Raw genomic sequence first — 21951 nt, 5'->3', positions numbered from 1 at the left:
TCTTGGCACGCTGGTGTATTTTTTTTTCTCTTGTGTATTCTATCCACACTTCAAAACCCTTACAGAAGATAAGTAATAAAAGTTCCTCAGTAAACACAAGTTTCTCAGTACCAGGTAGGCACCAAGTCAAATCTCCCTTCTTGAGCAAGAAGCCATAGCTACACTGAGTTGCATTCCCAGGCACACAGCATGCGGATTCACTCCTGCACGCTACTCTGTAAGTCAGGGGAGAGTCAGCAATCTAAGCTTACTTCCATTTACCTTTCTAGAACTGTTATCTGGCTCCTTCTTCTTAACCTCCAGCCCAAGCCTAGACATAACCTGATACTGAACAAGCATATTCTGTGTGAGCTGTGTGTGTGAAAGCACGTACTGGTCACATAGATACCTCCCAGAAACCAGGAGCTAAGGAGCAGAGTGTTGTGTGTGAGAATAGTCCACGGAGCTTTCACACAGTAGCATGTTTATCACAACAAGATGACATTGGGTCTGGAGCAGAGTTCCATAAACTTGGACACAGGTGTTTGACTGAAGCATGACAGTCACAGGAGTGGGTGGGATGGTGGATATTCCCCTCCAATTCTGCATTAGGGAATATCTAACAAACAATGCTGTAAAGTCCTGCAAATAATGCTAGGAAAAAAATCCGGCATCAACCTGATGTATATATGCAAGGCAGAGTCTTTTGGCAAACCCCTCTCAGCAGTGGCTCAAGAAAAGGTTGTTACAAAAGAGAACTGGCACAAAGCAAAACTTATTACATAGATTCAACTACACTAGGTTTTTTTTCTGGTTTGGAGTACTTAAATACCTTTCAAGACATAGTGTCATCTTGCTTTATGATGTAATCCACTTTTTACCAATAAATATCATGTGCTAAAACCAAGACAGCCACTCCATCTCAAGTAAAGCTGAATCAGCTCTATAATCTGACCCAGATTTTACTCCAGTGTGATGAAGAACTATAGTCCCAGGTCATATGGGCTCACTGAAGAGCACCAAAACCTGTCACATGCAGGTTTTATCACTGCCAGACTCATTCTTAAGAAGTTGCACTAATTCTGAAAAGATTTGAACACAGAGATGAATTTGTGAGATCAGTAGTTATTTTATGTAGTTCTTTTAAACCTTTAAAAAAAGAACATTGGCACATTGTTTGGAACATGTACAGAGATGTAGTAAGTACTAATGAAGTATTCAGAAGAGACATTTTTATATGTTGCAAACATTTTAATGATTACTTTTGAGCTTACACATTGGGATGTTTTTTTTTTAAACTTCAAACTGCAACAAGTTAAATAAATGTTTATAATATACAAAGAAAATACAACCAAAAGTAAAACTTGCTTTAAGTGTGCCTTGCACTAGGAACCAGTGTTTTTTAATAGCTTTATTGTTGAGCTGCACAAACACACTTAAGGATTTGATCTTTATAGCAGGGCAATTGAGAAATCAAAATGTATTCCCACTTGAAAGAAAAAGAAGGAAAAAAAATGGTTGTGCATGATTATACGCAAAAACCCACTAAAATACTCCAATAGTGCAGGCACCATTAAAAAAGAAAAGGCTGGAGATGCCCATTAAGTCTAAATTTTAAAGGAAGCAAGTTTCTGACCAGTTAGCTTAAAGCCAGCAAAACAGGGATCAGTGATGGCAACTGTAGTGTACAGGGTATTAAAAGACAAACTTTACACAATACACTGTTAGAAATTTGTATCAGTGAACACTGAAAATCTGATGATCTGTTCTTTGGAACAGTCAAACAGAAACACCTTAATTTCCAGTTGTGCAAGCCCTTGAAGCATCACACAGTGTTCTGTGCCAATTTCTTGCTGGCTGTGTAGTTACAAGGATTTATTTTGTCATTAGCAGCTAACAAACATTCCACATTTTCCTAAAGCCTCACAGGTGAAAAAAAGGCAAGTCTCATCAGAGCACAGCGTGGAGATCATATTTTTTGCACACAAACACAAGAGGCTTCGCTAGTATCAAAAAACACTTTCATGTCCCAGGCTGCGGTCAGCGGCTCAGTTGAGATGGAAGCCTTTCTCCATGGTAGCAGCTAGCAGACGCTCCCTCATAATCTCCTCAGAAGAATACTCAGGCAACTTTAGGTAATGCACACATGTATTCACAGATGGGTAACTTGCATCTGTAGCATCAACCTGAAGAAAAAAAAGAATCTTTACTGCAGTTGTTCACAGCGCTTGGTACAGAAGGTAGAAGTTGTAAAGTCCTCTAATTCATGGCATTTACTGCATATATAACACCAGTTGTCAAGAAACAGTAGCATCAGCAAAGCTATAGGCCAATTTATAAATATATTTGCTTTACATGTACATTAATACTTTGATATTTCAATATAAATTATATAAATATAAATGATATCAGAGAACAGACCTGAAACAAGAGGTTAGTACTGCAAATTTAGCATAGTGCCATAAATTAAAATAACTAAAAAAGTCATCACTGTTAATGCAGAAACTCCTCCATTGCAAAGCCAGAGCAGGTGCTTAAATGGCAAGCAGAAGCCATACCTTGCGCACAACAGTGAGCCGGGGATGGAGGTTTGCCAGTCCTCCTGGTGGGAGTGTTGAACAACCAGTGGTGAACTGGAGAAAAGCCTTCCTCTCATCCGAAGACATACCACACAAGACTCTCACAAATCGAAGGAATCCAGGGCTTAAAATAAATGAAAATTATTAGTTCTGATAATAACTCACACACACAAGAGAGTGTGAGGCTTCTTTATATTTCTCTTAACTTGACACAGTAGAATTTTCATCTTTAGTCATGTTTAAGTAGACATTGTAAGATTCTAGGGCCTGTTGAATATTAAGAACAAAAGATCTTAAAAAAAAATTCTTTAATCTCCTTGCAGAGTATTACACAGAAAAATGTAGGTACATACTTATCTTGGGGTGTTATTTAGCTATATTGTATTTGAATGCATACGACTGGGTAGAGAAGTAGAACTCAAATACTTCAGCAGGCTTATTCTAACACAGTTCCAGAAGTAATTTGTATGTTATTGCTACCAAATATGACAAGCAGCAAAACCAAATCCCAAACCAAACAAACCGGAAAACATCAAGACTACCTCTTGACAGCCAGTCACCAGTAAGTGTGTTTGTCCCCTGCATAGTACACTTTCTTTTTTAACTAAACTTTAAGAGAAAGAAATAAGAAATACGGGCAAAGTAACAATTGTACGCAACTGGAAAAATTGTATCTACTATCAAACATGAGAATAAAAACCCTAAAATGTTATTTTTAATAGTCTCTATTAGCCGCCATTATGTTTTCACTAGTTACTTACATTTGAATAATTTTTTAATCTTCTCCCATCACAAAATTACAAGTGCCTTCTAACCTATCTGTTGTAACATACATGGTTATTTCATGCAGTTTTAGACAATCACTTACTCCTCAGTAACCACCAGTTTCATCCAATTTGGCATCTTCATCTACTGAACATTCTGGACATTCTGTCACTTAACATTATCTTTTAGCTACTACTTTAAAATCACCCAGAATAAAAGTACCTATCTCTTGTATATCCCAGTTTGGGTTCAGTGTAATTGATGATATCCTCGGCTGCCCAAGAAGGTGATTGATTTCCACAAAGAATCATCTGAACCTCTTCATGGCTGAAGGAACTCAGCTTCTCCATTGGAAAGACTCTGTTGAAGCCATCTTTAATTTACACAAAATACAGTTATAAACATGAATCCAAATAATGTTTATAAAATAATGTTAGCATCTAAGTTGTATTTTAGTCAAACCAGAATCAATCAATATTTTGTTAATCAAGGTAAATGGAACCTCTTCATGATTAAGAATAGCATAACTAATGCAAAGGTATTCTGAAATTAGCATCTCACCTATTGCATTCTTAATTAAAAAGTTTCTTTTTGAAAGCCATTCTATGCCACCACTTCAAATCAGTGCACCCTAAATACCCATTATTCCACCTAACTGCATTTGTTGTTATACTTTAAATTACCTCTGAAGGCCTCCATTTGTTTCTGTATACCAGTATGCATGCAGAAGTCAAACATGAGATCTACATACTCCTCTGCATTATCCATTGTTACAGTCTGCAAAAAAAGTAGGTAATTCTGTAAGAATTCACTGTTCATTAAAGTTATTGTTGAGACAATAAAAATTTAACTGTGGGTAAATTGTAAAGGTAGGTTGTTTCCTTACCTCATCTTCACCACCTGGTTTAAGATCCACAGCTGTAAACCCATATACTTTGGATGAAGGGCAAAACTGAAAATTTAAACTTCAAAATACAAAGAGAGTTAATTACTGCTAACAAGTCTGCTACCGCTTTTGTAAACAGATTTACAACCTTGTAAATAGATTTACAACTTTGTAAATAGATTTACAACCTGCACCTGTCACACCCAGAAGCATCTCACTAGATTTCAAACCATTGTTAGTGGATTACTTTGTACCACTGTTCATGTATATGCAAAAGTACAGAACTACAAGTAGTAGTGGACTACACAGATAAGTGTTTCAAATATATGATATGCAAATACATATGCTCACCCTTCTATTTATTTGGATTTGATAAACATTGAAAATTACATCAATTTTGATACCTTTAAGCTATCAGCTTCAAAACTACTCAAACCATTTACATCAGTTCGCAAATTCAAAAAAATAATTTCCATTAATTTCCAGCAATAACAACTGTAGAGCCACTTAACCTATTAGGCGTTTAGGCCCTTCAGTAATGCTACTTGCTTTCTCTCCATAACAAGCCAGGCTAATTCCACAAGCCGTTTAAGGATAGAAAGCTATTAGAGATCATTGATAGGAGAGCTACAAAGGTGGAAAAGGGTTTACAGAGGAAGCCATGCAAGTGGCTGAGTCACTTGGTCTGTTCAGCCGGGAGGAGAGACCTCACTGCAGTTGCAACTTCCTCAAAAGGGGAAGAGGAGGGCAGACACTGATCTCATCTCTGTGGTTACCAGTGACAGGACCTGAGCAAACAGACTGAAATTGTGTCAGGGGAGGTCTAAGCTTAGTATTAGCAAAAGGTGCTTCACCCAGAGGGTGGCTGGGCACTGAACAGGCTCCCCATGGAAGTGGTCACAGCACCAGCCTGACAGAGTTCAAGAAGTGCTTGGACAATGCTCTCAGGCACATGACTCTCTCAGTTTGACTCTTGGGCATGTCCCATGCAGGCTGATCCTTGGGGATTCCTTCCAGCTCAGGACAGTCTACGATTCCAAGGCCATAAGCAATTACTCGACTCTGACACTAAGCAATTTTTGTGGCACAATATGATTATGACAAATAACCTGTAATATTATTGGTAGAAAAACTGTTTCAAAGGAAATGTTTAAAACTAGAGAGGATGACATCTTGACATGGGTAACATTTCCGAAAAGTTAACATATGCTCTGTTTAACGTGGATTTAAACACTGCACTAATGTCAACCTGCCTTCTTTAAAAGCTCTCAGAAAAAACTGATAAATTTCAAGTTATCACAGCAAAGAAATTACTGAATCACCCTTTTCCAGAGTCATACATCACTGCAGCATAGCCACATTTAAGATTAGGAAACTGAGCAAGTAAGAAAAGAAAATCCTCAAACCAAGAAAAAAGAATATGACTGCATCTCTATTGATTCCTTTGGCAATAATGCCATATAAAACTAAGAAATCTTCATTTTTAATTATGTGTTGATGTTTGTCTCTAACATAACCGTTTAGCTATCTATAAATAAATATGAAAACTCTTACCCCAAATCCTCTATGCTAAGAGGAGGCCCCGAACCTGATGGATTCTTCAACATTAATTCCTGCAGTTTTGTGTTCTTTTCATCTTCTGACAGATTTTTGTTGCTTAAAATTTGACGTCTTTTAATTGCAAGGTCCTTGATTTCTTTTAGAAACCTAGCTCTATGTGGGTTTACTAATTCAAAGTCTTCCCATGTCAAAATTCCATTAAACCAGGCAGGAGGCTTTGGTTTTGGCGGATCAAGAATAAATTCTGATTTGGAGTCTTCTTCCAGACTTCCTACTGACAAGGAATCATGGCCTTCTTCTGTAGAAGCCTCCGACTGACTTTCAGTGCAGTGCAAGTCTCTGTCACCCCGTGATTCATATATCAACTTACTCATGTTACTTTTTATGTCCCCCATACACATGAGTTTAAAAAAAGGCTTAGAAATGGGTAAATCCACAAGTCTATTGTCCTGAATGCATTTAGCCAAGAAAATTCCAAGGAAATGAAAGAGTTTGGTTATTCTTTCAAGTTCATCACTATCTTGTGGGAATGGTGCTGTAAACAGTCCACATGATCTCTGTACATAGTAGCCAGGCGGTTTCAATCCACCACCAATATCAACCTGATTTAAGAGACACACAAAAAAAAGCAGACACAGTTAAAGGTGAATTTAATTATATATCTGCACCATCTAACTTATTATACTCTACTTCTCTGCTGTAAAGAGAACAATTGAAAAATCAAATGCTGGACCAAAGTGGTCATTCTTGACCATGATGATGAGCTGCTGCTGTATGAACATGTGTTCTTCCTTCCTGGATGTCTTGCTCATTTCTCTTTTTTTTGGTGCAAGTACTCAGTTTAAAATGCAAATTAAAATATACCTGACGAGACTCATCATCTGGAAAATCATCATCACAAAGCCAAGCTCCCAAATCTGTCCTCTGAAATTCTGCTGCCACCAATGCATAAAATTCCAAGGTAGGACCCAGGCCTGTTCCTTCCTCCCCTAGAAACTCAACCTAGAAAAACATAAGGAATGTTAATAGCAAAAGAAAATCCTAGTGAAACGTTCAGCATTGGTTATGGAACAGGATATTCAATATCCTGTCCAGTACTTTAGCAATAGCTATCTAACCTCGCTCTGCTAGGCAGATATGCTTTACCTCTAGAACAGATTTTCTGTCTGCATGAATCTGCATGACATTTTCTGCCCATTCCATCAAGGATTCACCTCGCGGAACTTTCACTCTTTCATGTTTGAGGCGTCCAACTCGGAATTCTCCTGGATCATCACGTCGCACTGTGCTTGTGGTCCTTGTCCGTTCAACAGTGGCTTCACGTCTGTTCTGCAGCCATACAATTGCTCTGGTAAAAAACCAAAACCAGTTGTTTAAAGCTTCTGTGTCTACCAGCATGAAAACTTGAAAGTAGTCACCATAAAGAGTTACTTGTTAAGTACTAATTACCTCCTAATTTTTTTAAAGTATAAACCAAAGTATTTATCAGCCTGAAATGCCCCAAAGTATGGGCTGCTTCATATTTTGTGAAGTCAGAAAACGAAATAATTTCTAATATAAGCGCCAGGGTCTGATTGTAGCATCTATGAAAATATACAATTCTATATCTGAATTCCAGCAGTTTTCACATTACAGTGGAAATAACAAAAGGCAGCATTTACTGTTGAACTTTTAATTAATCACAGATGCTCAAAACTGTTTATAGACATGTATTAGACCTTTTGTTATACACTGTAAGGCAGCTACACAATAAGAAGATTTAAACTGATGTCTTGCAAGACAATACCTTTTCTTGTCTTCCTTTTTCTTTCTTTTCAAATACCTCATTTTATACTCTTCATGAGACATTTCTACTGCATATAAGAGAAAACAGTAATTTCCGCAATTCTCTCTCTACCCTTTGGTTTGGAAAACTAAGTGTAGCAACAACAGCCAAGAAAACCCTCAAACGCTAATTCTTCCTTCTCATTACAAAAAGTATACAAGCAAAAAGGTTTACACTGTCTCAAGCTAATGACTGCTGCAATCAAAATATTAAGGATTCCTGAGTAACAAAGAACTCTAGAGGATACCTTTAAATGTCTTCAAGTCTGTTTATGTTACAGTTTCATTATGCAGCTAATAGTAACTTTCAAAATAGCACATTTTTCTTAGATTTTTTTAATTTTGTTAAAACATTATTGAATTAAATGAACCAAACAATCACAAAACAGCTGCAGGAACTATAAAAATCTATGTGCTTAGGTGTATGTTTTAAAAAACCAGTTAATTCACATGATTCCGCAAATGTTTTCTATTTTGTTTTTCAGTCCTTTATGCAATGAACTGCAACCCAGTCAAATTGGCCAATAGCATAACCTAGCTATAAGTACACAAGCAATTTGTCATTGAAAGTTAAAAAATGAAATCTCTTGTCATTCTGAAATTTTCCATTTTCTTCCTTATATTATCCAAATCTATTCACAATTGGCAAGCAAAATTTGTCTCTTTAGGATTAAGGGCCTTCTGTAAACTAGCAATTCAGAAACTGCTTAATATGTAGAAAATTAAAAGGAATCAGTCGTGCTTTTTACGGTTTTTTTACCTTGATGCTCCAAATGCTGTGCATGTGAAGTACAACTGTCTTGTTTCAAATGGAATTAAGAAAGGACACTTGCTTGTTAATTGCTCACACCAGTCTGGCAAAGCTCCACTTGCTAGTGCCAAGGGTTCCTGTAGTTTAATGCAAGAGGGGGAAAAAAGGTTTTAATAATATTTGACTTAGGTGGTCCCAACAAGTCTGTAACTAAGTACATACACAGCAAATTCACCAAAGTACAGAGTTTTTATCTGTGCTTGAGTAGGTTTGTTTATTCTTAACAACTGAGATTTTTTTTCCCTCTTTTAAATGCTATCAATATGGAAGCTGTATGAGGAGTGGCTGAGGTCACTTGGTCTGTTCAGCCTGGAGGAGACTGAAGGGGAGACCTCATTGCAGTTGTAACTTCCTTGGGAGGGGAAGGGGAGGGGCAGACACTGATCTTTTCTCTGTGGTGACCAGCAACAGGACCCGAGGGAATGGCCTGAAGTTGTGTTGGGGAAGGTTTATGTTGGACATCAGGAAAAGGTTCTTCACCTAGAGGGTGGCTGGGCACTGAACAGGCTCCCCAGGGAAGTGGTCACACCACCAAGCCTGAAAAGTGTTCAAGAGCCATTTGGACAATGCTCTCAGGCACATGGTGTGACTCTTGGGGTGTTATGTGCAGGGCCAGGAGATGGACTCAATGATCCTGATGGCTCCCTTCCAACTCAGCATATTCTGTGATTCTATGATTCTCAGTCCATAAACTTTACAGGACTCAAGAGTGGACAAATGGATGCTTTGACACAGACACTAAAAGCTGTAGTAAATCTCTGGGATATACAATACTCAAAGCACTGTGGGGAGATCTAAATACCCAGTTACCTGGAGAGAATTACTCCTGAGTTTTGCCCAAAAGAAATTAGGTATTATCTCCTCAATATCACAAGAGATGAAAGAAACTTAGTGGTAGAAAAGATAGCCCTTTGAAATATTACTATAGTCCCTTCTAAAATACAATTATAATACAATGTACTACAGAACTTATTACTACAAGGATGTTCACAGTACTGGAACAGTCTTTTAAAAACACAAAATATTGAAACTCTCTTTTAAACAAATAATTAGGACAATGTGACTGTAAAAAAAACCCTGAACCTCAAAAAGCATGCAAGGGCTAAGTAAGCCGAGAACCTTAAAATCTTTGTTAAAGAAGAGGTAGCTCTACTGAAGAACTACATCTGAAAGTTTTCTTTTTAATGTATCTAACTAACCTGGTACCAATAAGATGTTTTCTAAATGCTATTTTTGAAAGCTTTACATAGAATGTATAAGCAATCAAGTATCTGTGAACCCTCACATAACCAATTGCCTTTTTTACGTCATCATCAAGCAGACATACAGACACTACATTGTAACATTGATGTCTGGTACAGAAAAAAAATTATTATTATTATTCATAACCAAAATATATCAAGTAAAAATGTTTTGTATGCTTTGTACAAAAACAAACTGTATGTTTTTATTCAGACTAGTCTGTTCTTACAGAATTTACTCATTCAAAATATAAGGAAGAAAATATCTATGAAACAATTTAAACATCAAAAATGGCAAAACACAAATTATTTCAAACAGTCAAGGTAAGGAAGAGAATAACAGGATCCTAAAAGCAATATTGCATATATACACTGTGTATAATATACTAGTGTAATACCTCAATCTGTTGCAGAATCTTGGTAGTAATTTTTTTACTTGTGAATTCATCTGGTGGAAAGTTAAACTGAGGATGCTCATCTCCTTCTGAAAATAATCAAGAGAAAAGTTTTCCTTTATTTTGTTTTCTTTAAAATACTTCAGAAGCTCTGCAAAGTCACTAAGTTACCTTCTTGAGAAGTGCGTGCTGTGTAAGGGTCACTGGCAACTATATACAAAATTCTAAGTAACTGCAGAACATCTTCTACTCCACAGGAGTTCTGTCCACTGCCAGCTTTGGCCTGAGGTTGTTCCTTGGCCAAACTAAGGATATCAGAATTTTGAAGAGTAGAAATGGCCCCTTGACTCAATCCAGACTTTGATCCATGTTCACAAAAATCCTGTAACAAAAAAAAGAAAGGTTAAGAAAGAAAATTGTGTGTATTGCTGTCTTTAGGAGTATGCAGTCCAAGTTGATGATTTGAAAAAATCAAAACCATTACTGTGTTCAAACTTTAAACTTAATCCAACTGTGCATGGTGCAAATCATGACCCAAATGCATTTCAATACAACTACATTTAACAGAAGACATCAAAATACAAAGGCAAGAGCAGCAAAACCTAAATTTGATACTGGCTTTTGAACATTCAACTTCCCTACAAATATCATGGCTCTCCCTCCACAAGAGTCTTTAAAGCTGCAAAACAAAGCACACAGCCATTCATAATAAAAAAAATTTGGATGCAGACATATACCTTGTATGCAGCTATGAGCTGGGAACAATTTCTGTTTTTCCTAATACTTTTATTAGTGCCGGTTAATTTCCAGTGGCGCAGGAAAGCTGAGTCTGCATTCTTCTGCAGGTAGGTTATCAAGTCATTCTTTGGTAATTCATCAGTGCCAAGGTACTGCTCCACATGCTCTACTGACCAGCAACCCTACAACAGGAACCACCAAATGTTGGGTTTTTCCTGATTGTAAAGTCTAAGATTTCACATGCAATATATAATGTCTTTTTTGAAGGAGCATGCATTTACAAATATACTCACTAATATTCTTTAAGTAATTGAAAACTGTTAGTTTTTTTTTAATGTAGCATTTCAAAAACTGCAATAAGATTTCTTTTGCTTTTATTAAAACAGCCATAAAACACAACCAAAGGCACAGAAGTAGGTCTTACCATTTTTCCACTTTCTTTTTCTTTATCAGAATCCTTCATTTCTCTGTACATGATTCTAGACATCAAAACAATGAGTTAATATTTCATACTCACAGCACATCCTCTAAATTCTGAGGTTATACATTGACTTGTTAGATTTCAGTCACATATAGATAATATGATGTAAAACAGCAACAGCAGCTGCTCTTTGCTGCACAGAATATCTGGGATATCCAAATGCAGCAAAGTTCTTAAGCTCTATTTTCATGATGTTGGTATTTATCTCGCAAAGTATTTCATTTATGTTTACTTAAGTGAGACTTGGGTAATCAAACAACCTTCATTGTGCCAATTTCCCAAACCAACTTTAGATTTTTCACTAATCTATATGCACCAATTCTTTAAAATTTTGAAGCCCTAAGGAAACTTGCTGTGCATTAACTTAGAAGATATGCACATTTACAACCATTTCTCATGTTTTCTAACTAGAAAACAGTTTCTTACAGCATGCAATATTTGACAGAAGGCAACTCGGAAAACAGGTGCAACACACAAGCACTGATAAAATCTGAAATACAGTTAAAAATACTGCACAGCCCCCTCTTATTGCAGTTGTTGCTTTCATATACATTATTCTTCTAGTATGACAGTTACATTGGGGTAAATAAATGGAAAACACCATCATATAGTCTTACAATTTGTCTATTATTATAAAGCTAGTATAGTCAAATTACCATCTAGAGAATAGCAGAGGTTGGAAGGGCCCTCAAATATCATGTTTAAATAGGATTTCCTGAATTTCAATTTGAGCCTTTTTTTCTTCTTGTCCTTTCACATGTCATAACAAAGAAAAGTCCACACTCTAGCTTTCCTGTGTCCTCCCATCAGGTATTCATACACACTGGTAAGAGCCCACAAGTCTTTTTTCCTCCAGGCTAGACAGACTGAGATCTGTCAGACTGTTCTTAGTACAACAGAAACAATAACCCTTTTAATCATCCTAGCAGCCCCTTGCTTTACTCACTCCAGTGTCCATATGTTTCTCTGGTACTGAGAAGCCCTGAACTGAGATATAGCACTGCAGGTATGTCTCACCAGTGCTGAGTAGATGGGAAAGATCACCTCACTCAACCTTCCAAATGCAGCCTAAGAGTGCTGCTGATCTTTGCTACTGGGGTCTAGAGCTGGCTCATGTTCAACTTTATGTCCACCCAGACCCACAGGGCCTATTTCAACAACCTCCTTCCCAGCTAGCTTGCCCCCAGCCTGACTAGCACGTGCAGAGTTATTTTTGCCCAGCTGATAGACTTTACATCTCCCTTTGTGAAATGCCATGAAGCTTCTGTCTCCCCATTTCTCCACCATAATGAGGTCTCTTAGAAGGGCAGCACAATCATCTGGTCCAACAATGACTCTTCTCCAGTTTTGTTTTGCCTGCAAGCTGACGGTCTGCTCTGTCCCATCATTCAGTCCACTAAGGTAGACCTTTAAACAATCCTGGCCCTAGTATCAACCCTTGGGGTACACCAGCTGGCCTTTACACCAAGGCCCACAACCATCTGAGCCTGGCAATTCAGGCATTTCTCAGACACTATCTAGTCCATGCTTTCTAAGTTTGTCAGTGAGAGAGAAAGTGTTGAAAGCCTTCCTAAAGTTGAAGAGCATAACATCTGCTGCTTTCTTCTCATCCTCTGAGCTAGGCGTACAGTGGAAGGCTGTAAAGCTGGTTAAGCATGATCTTCTTCATAAATCCATGCCACCTACTTCCAATCACATTCTTGTTCTTCAGTGCTTGAAAATGGTTTCCAGGACTATCTCCATCACATTCCAGGGATTAAAGAGTTTGCAATTCCCTAGATCTTTTCTGCCTTTGTGGGAGGCAGTAGTGACACGTCCTTTCCTCCTGCCCTCAGAAGTATCTCCCAATCCTCATGACCTTCCAAAGACAGAGTGGGGCACATTCCATTGTGTCCCACAGACTTGTATGTCAAGTGTTCACTAACCTTTTGCCATTCACATCTCACCAAATTCAGCTCCAGATGTGCTCTGGCTTTCCTAATGCTCTACCTTCAAGTTGGGGCAAAGTCCCTATATTCCTCCTAGACCACTTGACCCTTCTTCCATCTTCTTGCATGCCTCCTTGTCCTGCTTTTTTGTTCATCCATGCAGGTTTCCTACTGACTTCCTACATATTGGGAGGGACTATTCTTGAATCTGGATGAAGTAATCCTTGAAAAAAAATCAAATCAACAGTCCTGGACTTCTCTTTTCTCTAGGACTATAACCCCACGGGATTTTTCCAAGCAGATCCCTAAAGATCATGATTGTTTTCTTTGGTTTTGCAGGCACAGCAGTAGTTCTGAAACCAGTAATAAAATCCTGACATAAATACAAAAAAATTTAATTCTAGCACTGCTTATTATAGAGGAGGAGTTAAAAAATTAACATTGTTTCACATCCATTTCCTATTCAGTCACAGTGTTCTCTACACAGAATATGAACTGGTGAACTTACGTGTATGTTGGCTCCCAAATACGTCTAAGTTTGTCAGATTTCACATTGCCATTACAGGAAAGCTGTAACAATTTCTGTACATAGTAAAAGATGGTAGATCGAAAGTTTGTTAGGGGTAGTTCCACTTCTCGAGTTGTTCCAAGACCTGAGACTTTCAAGGTAAGCGCTAAACGTGGCGAAGGCATGCACTCAACCTCTTCCAAGAGTTCAGAATGAGGGGTACCTGCAAAAATCATTTGAGAACCCTTAATACAAAATATATAATAAACGACAAAGTGGCTTAAACATCAATAATATAGCTTAATAAGGAAGTGCAATGACTTAGTGCACACATGCCAAAGAGATTAGACTGTGAACTAAATCATAACTGAAGCACTTCTTTATGCGTAAAGTTAACCGAAATTTCTGAAATCCCTATTGACCCTTACATCTTGGTAACATCTCCTCAAATATTATCACAGCATGTGCATTCTTCTTTTCATACACACTGTCTTCCTTTCAGTTCTTCAAAACAAGCAGTGGCTCATTTCCACATATGCTAAAACCTACTTATTCCTCTCTGTAATGAACATTGAGTACATCACAGTGCTGAACAAGAAAGAACTAAGGAGCCAAGTGGCAAGATCAGATGCTGAGCTGCTGATTGTATACACTGCTCCATCACTGCATTACCTTGCCCCTGCCTCAGCTTCGCACTGTTTCAGCATGCTCTCTCCAATCAAAGCTATTCTGAGCAGCTTTAACACAGTTAAGTTCCTGTGGGTGGAACCAGATATACCAAGAGACTGATCACATCTTTATAATGTCAAGAAATTTTATTATTTATCACAGTAAGAGATGATCCTTGTTAAATTCCTACATTTGCTTATTTTACATAGCACTTAATTTACTTTTCCCTCAGTAACGCTTAGACCTGCAATGTAGATGAAACTCTAATTCAAACAGAGAAAAGCCACACAGCCACAAGAGCATGTTGTACCGGTTAATAGCAGTAGGATCCCCAGAGCCAGTGGGCCCTTAACTGTGAGCCTCCATCCTAAAGTCAGATTAATCATCACATATCTTGTCAGCATACCTGGTGGAGGAATTTCTAGGTCAGTTGTCTGTTGAACATTAGTACGACCAGGTCTTGGGTCAAAAGCAGGAACCAAAGCAGAAAACTGCCGTTTCAATACATAATCATCATCCCATGTTCTTCTACGGCCTCCTTTGGTTTCATACTCCTCTTCTTCCTAAAGAAAACCAAAAAATAGCAAAACAAAAGAACAACCCTAGTTGTTTTTTCAATTGTGCTAAAAAGAATCATTTGATAAAAAAATTGAGAGTTCATTAATACAGCAGTCACATAAACTAAACTGCAACTCTACTCAGCTCTGATGAGGCTGCATCTGGAGTGCTGTGTGCAGTTTTGGGCTCCTCAGTCCAAGAGAGACATGGAGCTCCTGGAGAGGGCCCAGCGGAGGCTACGAAGATGATTAAGGGACTGGAGCATCTCTCTTACGAGCAAAGGCTGAGGGAGAGGGGCCTGTTCAGCCTGGAGGAGAGGCAACTGAGAGGGAACCTCACCCGTGTGTGTAAGTATCTGAAGGCAGATATCAAGAGGATGTAGCCAGGCTTTTCTCAGTGGTGCCAAGCAATAGGACAAGAGGCAACAGGCAGAAACTGATGCACTGTAAGTTCCACCAGAACAGGAGGAAGAACTTTACTATGTGAGTGATCACACGCTGAGACAGATTGAACAGAGAGGTTGCGGAGTCTCCCTCATTGCAGATATTTAAGAACTGTCTGGACACAACTTTACAATCCTGTGCCATGTGCTCTAGGATGACCCTGCTTAAGCAGGGAGGTTGGGCAAGATGACACACTTTGGTTCTTGTCAACTTTACCTATTCTGTCATTTTGTTATGTCTCCATTATGCTAAATTTTCTCTATAAAATCAACGTAGAATAAATCAAAACTGGCACATAACAGTTCCAGTTAACTGATCAAGCAGGAATCAGAATTATCAAACCCACAGATGTACAGAAATCAACATAAATGGACTAACCTTAGAACAGGTGTATTTATAGTTTCTGGAAAAAATTAAACTGTGTCTTGTTGTGTAGTTTCAAGCAAAGTCTATTTTACCTATTTCTGCTGCTTTCCATGAGCAACCATAGTAACTCCATTTAAAATTTTTTTAAAACTGGTCAGTTTTTCTACAAACTAAAGTTACTGTTTGCACTGTAGACCCCTTTAAGTAGTACTGGATTGGGGTTTTTTCCTAACTTTGTATCTTGTGCAGAAGGTAAAACAATACAATATTTAATAATGTACTTGAGTTTCTATTAAAAGCATAATCACAGTAAGTTAAAATATTTTGGTTCAAATTAATAAATATTTGCATATTAATTACAAGACAAAGTTTCTACAATTCCATAAAACAATATTTATACTGTAAAACATTAAATTAGCATTAGTGAAGCCTTGTATTTTTCCTCTTAGATCTTGCAGTATTCATTCTGATCACTTCAGTGATGGTAGTAGACCAAGCATTATTCATACCACTAAAGAACAACCAAATGAAAAGGCAGAACTCCTGATAGTGTAGACAAGAACCAGGTAAACTACCAGAATTGGGTTTTGTCTAGCCCCCAGTCCATTGGTTTTTGTTGGGTTTTTTTTTTGAGAAGATATATTCCTCTGGCAAATTTTTGCTTCATACAAGCCCACAGTTAGACACACCCCAGAACTGAGTCAAAATGCAGCAGCTGATCCACAAAGTTACACCATTTCATTAGCCTGTGAACTAGTGATCCATCATTTCTGTGGTCCGTCAACTTGTTCCCAGCCTGGTTTAAAGACAGGAATTCTGACCTGTAAGGTCTCAGGTAAGCTGGTGTTTAAAAACAGTTTTCTTGTACTTTTGACTATATGCAAGAAACTAAATAAATCTAAATAAATTTGTTTTAATTAATGGAGATATTATAGCTAGGAGTTCCTACTGCCAAAAAATATTGGTGGATTTTTAATACACCTGTTAGTCAATTAAGATACCATCTATGGTAACTATACCATACCATAACTTCTTCATATTCTTGATCTTCTTGGTTATCATCTTCATTTTCATCATCTTCTTCATCTGGTTCAGGTAGATCCTCATCATCATCTAACTCTGCCAACAGAGTACTAGCTCGGCAGCTATCAAGAAAATCTATAACACACATATATACATATATATTTACATACAGAACAAGAGCCAAGAAAAACTTTTAAAGCAGAATTTTTAAAACTAACAAACAGAAGCATTGAGAAGAGTGAAAAAACAAATCTCACTTAAACCAGAGAAACTAAAACATTGCTTATTGCATAACAGGAATAAAAGCTGTGATAAAAGCATACACCTGCTAAAAAGTTCATGGATCTAGTCAATAGACTAACTATAGAAGTACTTACTATTGGTACAATTAATAGTGATCAGCAAGAACGATCAGTTTCTCATTTGCTTATAAGATTTTATAATTACACTTATTTTAAATTACAAAAGATCACCAAAAAATGATGCACAAATGCACACTCTCTGTTTCTACGTCTCATTAATTTTAAAAACAGGTGAGTGATGTAATTCCCACTAAAAATGTGTGGTTTAGACCTTAACTTACAATGTAAAGGACATATAAGATAAACATTTAAGAGTGATACTTTAAAGATTTAATTGCTAATTAATTACTGTAACAACAAGTTGAAGGCAAAGTTCCATTTTACTCACTTAATACTAAGACTTAAAATACAATCTTTGTATTGTTGCCACCACTCTTACTGATAGCTGAATGCACTCTATTTGCTCAGTTGTTGGTGATACATTTTAAGACTTGTCACCCAATCAAATATCAAATCAGACTTAATTAAAAGAGTAAAGGGAAATGGCATATGCAGATATATTAATCAACTGCCTCCAAGCAGCTCAATTCCAATATCCATTGAAATGACCAGAAATTTTTCAAGGAATTTCAACAGGAAACAAAATAGAACACAATCTCAATCCAACAATATTTTAAACAAATCAAGTGTATTTTCTTTCAAGAGCGTCTCGCAATTCAATAAACTTTACATTAGAAAGTATTTTCCCATATCCAACCCAAGTTTTGCCTGACTTCATTTTATCAGCTTGATTCCTATATATTACTGACCAGGTTATCTAAATCTTCTTTCACAGTATCCATACACCTCAAGTAAATTCTGTCCTAAAGTCTGTTTCTAGGGAATAGCATCCATACAACTCTGGAACTGTTTGTCAAACCATGTCATTTCATTCTTCCTGCCAATTTTTTGCAATTACTATTATGGTATTGAGATACCTGGAAGCCATTTTAAGGGTACAGTGTGCCTAAAGGTGGATGCTTTTCAATCAGAGTAATACAAGGTACATCAGACTGTGCATGTAGCATGCCTATACAACACAACAAGAAATAACATTTTGATTGTAACTAGAAGTGCATATGCTAACTACAATAGGAACTAAACTTGATGAGGGAAAATATTTAAGTGCCTAGATAAACTATATCATAAATAATAGTAATATGGGATAGAAACTGCTAGATAAAGATTTGAAAACATAAGGAAATACTACAACGTTAACATTATCTTACTCACTGCCTTACAGAACTAGTAACATATGAACAGGTCAACTTTCAAATACTTTTCAGTAAATAAACTACTACATGAGCAAATCATAACAATGGGAAAAAAGGAAAAGTCATTAATGGGAAGTCTAATGCTTATGTTCATTTAAAAATGAAACTTACCATATAAAGAATATTCTGCCTCCTGCCCTGTATCGCTCTCACTAGATGTTGATGTTAGGCTAGTAGTTAGAGTATTACTAAGCGACTGACCAACAGATAAAACTGTAGTTGCTGTAGCTACATTGCTGCTGCTAGTAACACTGGATGTAGACATGGTCACTGTTGATGTGGTACCAGTTGTAGTCAGATTAGGGAAACTTTGGGCACCCATAAGAGGAGAAGCTATAGATAAAGATATGGTAAGATAAAATAAATGATTTGATGACTTGAAGAGTACAACTTACAAGCATGACTCCTGAGCTGAAAAATATATTTGGTGTTGAAAATTATCAGTGTGTTATTTTATAATAAAGAACAACAGACTATAAAGGGGAAGGGTTTTCCAATCCAAAAGTACACCTTACAACACAGATGTCCATTTCTGAGCTTACTCCCTTGCAAACATTTTAAATAAATAATTTTATCAAATAAATCCCCAAATCCCACTATAAATCTGAAATTACTTAATTTCATTTTCAACACACATAAAAAATTTCTGAAATCTGTTACTCCAATGTTGTGATCTGTTTTTAAGCCTAAAATGAAATTTAACATCTAAATGACAGCATTATACAGAGCAAACAATTTAACTATATATAAGTGAATTGAGAACAGCACATACTAAAACAAATGTGAAACTTGCGATTATTGTGCATCTTTCTGTGGTTCTTAAATCAGCTCTGACTTGTTATTTTTCACACTACTAAAATATATGTTCATCACAGTCAGCAAGCCTGAGTTGACAGTACTGTGAAACACGACTTACATTGGAAAATTTATATAAATAATTTTCAGAATAAGCAAGCAACAACTAAAAAGTTACCTTACTGTACATTCAAATAAAACACAGTAAATGCATTTTAGTTAACAACTGGACCAAGAGTGAATTCACTGTAGACTCAACAGGAAGACTTTCAGATGGTGTACATAGCTGAGTATAAGTTATACCTATATGCAGCTACACATTTAGATTCCAGTCTACAGAACATGTTCTCACATGCTTATCTTTAAACAAGGAGATTAATCACAAGTTTGGACAAGCAAATTTGAGGGGCCACCTATACTAAGATTTTGAGCCTTAGGTTCTTCAATCCACTTTTTCTAAACTTTATCAAATGCAAGTTTTGCAATTTTAAATAAACATTTTTGTTATTGTCATTTATGTAAATTGAGACATTGCTTTCTTAAAAAAACAAAACGCCTCTGAATTTCACATTATTATTATTATTATGATGAAAGTTTGCAAAGATTACTACCCTAGAAGAAGGATATAACAAAGCTTCTTCCCTTAAGTGAATTTGGTAAATTTTTGTGAAAATAAATGTTACTGTTTCTGCTTTCCTTCTTTGTTACATACAGTTACTACATACAGTCTCCATCCCTTAGGAACTTAAGTAACATTTGGCAAATAAAAATCTAACAATGCAGGGAAGGTGTGAAATAATAATATAACAATGAGGGAAAGTGCAAAATTCAAATTTAGGGTTGTTAATAAGTTTATGCTTATCTTTATGGAAGAATGGAAATGCAATACCAAAGGGTTTTCCTTTTATTGCTCAAGAACTCCAAAATAAGTTGTTCAGTATTCTTTCACCCTCTGCTAATTAAAAACAGCAAAATCTTTGCTGTTACAGTAAACAGAAAAATCTTTGCTGTTACAGTAAACAGAAAAAGCCATTAAGCATCAGCATTTCATCAGCTCTGAACTGAAGAGCCAATTGAAAGTGGCTACCCTAGACGCTGCTTAACTTCTGGCAAATACTGATGTTTTCAATACAACCAGTACAGCAAGTAGAGAAAGACTTGTATCACTAACAATTATTTCAGTCTTGACTTTTGGAGTGTTGGGTTGCTGTGGATGGTTGGTTTGATGGTGAGGTTTTCTTGTTTGGTTTGGTTGGGTTCTTTTAACCTGAACAGGCCAAGAAAACCAAAAAAATTTAAAAAAAAAAAAAAAGTCAAGCTTTTTACAATGCTCTAATTGATCTCTGGTGAGATTGCTCAAATTTAGTCTCTGATCTCTTTTTGGAGCATGAATTACCATTTACAGTTTCTACTCATATAAAAAATATAAACCAAAATAATTCCTGCATGAAGGATAATATAATGTATGCCTGTTTTAATCACAGAATCAAGTTTTTAAGTTGCCCCATTATTTCTAACTTTTGCACTGTATGGTGTATCATATTTATAAAATCTTAAATATACTGTTGAAGTATTTGACTATGTTTTTCAAAGGTGGTGTCTTTTCTCTCCCGTCAATACAAAACTGCTTCAGAACCAGAACCACTATCTGCCTAAAAGGGAATCAGTTGCTACAAAGCTTTCTTGGAGTATCTTACTTATATTTTTGTTGCAGGTTGCAAAAGATACCCCCCATCCCCACTATCACCGTATGAATGTAAGGATACATTTTTTTTAAAAAATCCTCCCAACAAAAAAAAAATTCAGTATTTAAAAACACTAAAAGCAAATGCCACATTTCTAAATAAGGAAGCATACAATCATAGAATTTTTAAAGTTGGAAAAGACCTCTAAAATTAAGTCCGACTGTTAACCCAGCACTAACATGTTCACTGCTAAACCATGTCCCCAGGTGCCACATCTACACAACTTCTGAACACTTTCAGGGATGGTGACTCCACAACTTCCCTGGGCTGCTTGTTCCAATGCTTGACCACCCTTTCGATTAAGAAATTTTTCCTAGTATCTAATCTAAATCTCCCCTGTCACTTCTTACCTGGGAAAAGAGGCAGCCCCCCACCTCACCATAACCTCCTTTCAGGCAGTTGTAGAGAGCAATAATGCTGAGGCTCTCCTGAGCCTCCTTTTCTCCAGGCTAAACAACCCTCAGCTGCCCCAGATACTTCACCAGCTTCACTCACAATTATGACAAGCATGACAGCTTAACAAGAAATTTATGCTTTTATTCTAGCTTGGGTAATTTCACTTTTTCTGACTTGCCCACCCCATGAAACAACTCTCTGGTTAAAATACTATCACTATCAGAGAACAAACTACCTAACAAGTAACAGTTCTAATGGGAGCATGCTCCAAAAAGAGGGAACTAGCAAGAAGCAGGTTTACAACTTACCTTGCTACTACCTGGATCCTACATATAATCTGAGAACATGCAAATGTTAAAGCATGTATGTAATGTCATTTAAAACACTGTTAAGTGCAAACTTCCTTACATTTAATATGCCTGAACAGTTCACTGAAATCTAAGCCTTAATGATCATACCATCTCCAGAAAACACACATAGTATTAGAGTACTTCATGTTATGCAGCTTGACAGAATCAAGAATCTGCTAATATTTCATTATACTGCAGTTCACTTTTTCCCTTTGTACTGTGTTTTAAGCTCCTATGCTCAGAGACTTCACAATATGCACAAGCTGCCCTTCCTGAGGAAAATGGAAAAATAACAG

The 21951-nt window shown here is 36.8% G+C and overlaps 1 protein-coding gene across 9 annotated transcripts in view; it reads right to left on the bottom strand.

Annotated features, from left to right (window-relative positions):
* Positions 1-1209: 1209 nt before the first annotated feature.
* The window catches only part of HECTD1 (HECT domain E3 ubiquitin protein ligase 1), a 61425-nt gene continuing 40683 nt past the window's right edge, over positions 1210-21951 (bottom strand). For 7 of the 9 annotated variants that reach the window (XM_085061945.1, XM_085061951.1, XM_085061946.1 and 4 more), the window contains 17 exons: positions 18481-18702; positions 16756-16889; positions 14771-14927; positions 13696-13918; positions 11203-11257; positions 10778-10960; positions 10212-10422; positions 10044-10129; positions 8354-8481; positions 6916-7117; positions 6634-6771; positions 5764-6371; positions 4210-4288; positions 4007-4100; positions 3546-3696; positions 2538-2682; positions 1210-2165 (listed from right to left, as the gene is read on the bottom strand). In XM_085061945.1, the coding sequence (XP_084918071.1) occupies positions 2028-2165; positions 2538-2682; positions 3546-3696; positions 4007-4100; positions 4210-4288; positions 5764-6371; positions 6634-6771; positions 6916-7117; positions 8354-8481; positions 10044-10129; positions 10212-10422; positions 10778-10960; positions 11203-11257; positions 13696-13918; positions 14771-14927; positions 16756-16889; positions 18481-18702 (2954 nt within the window). In that variant the 3' untranslated portion in view covers positions 1210-2027. The remainder of the gene's footprint in view (positions 2166-2537; positions 2683-3545; positions 3697-4006; positions 4101-4209; positions 4289-5763; positions 6372-6633; positions 6772-6915; positions 7118-8353; positions 8482-10043; positions 10130-10211; positions 10423-10777; positions 10961-11202; positions 11258-13695; positions 13919-14770; positions 14928-16755; positions 16890-18480; positions 18703-21951) is intronic. The other 2 variants (XM_085061952.1, XM_085061953.1) reach the window with 2 other exon arrangements.

The sequence above is a fragment of the Lichenostomus cassidix genome, chromosome 5, assembly GCF_008360975.1.
Source record: "Lichenostomus cassidix isolate B80296 chromosome 5, HeHo_3.0, whole genome shotgun sequence".
NCBI lineage: Eukaryota > Metazoa > Chordata > Aves > Passeriformes > Meliphagidae > Lichenostomus > Lichenostomus cassidix.
Note: the sequence above shows the minus strand (reverse complement) of the source record. Positions and strands in the feature narration are given on the sequence as shown.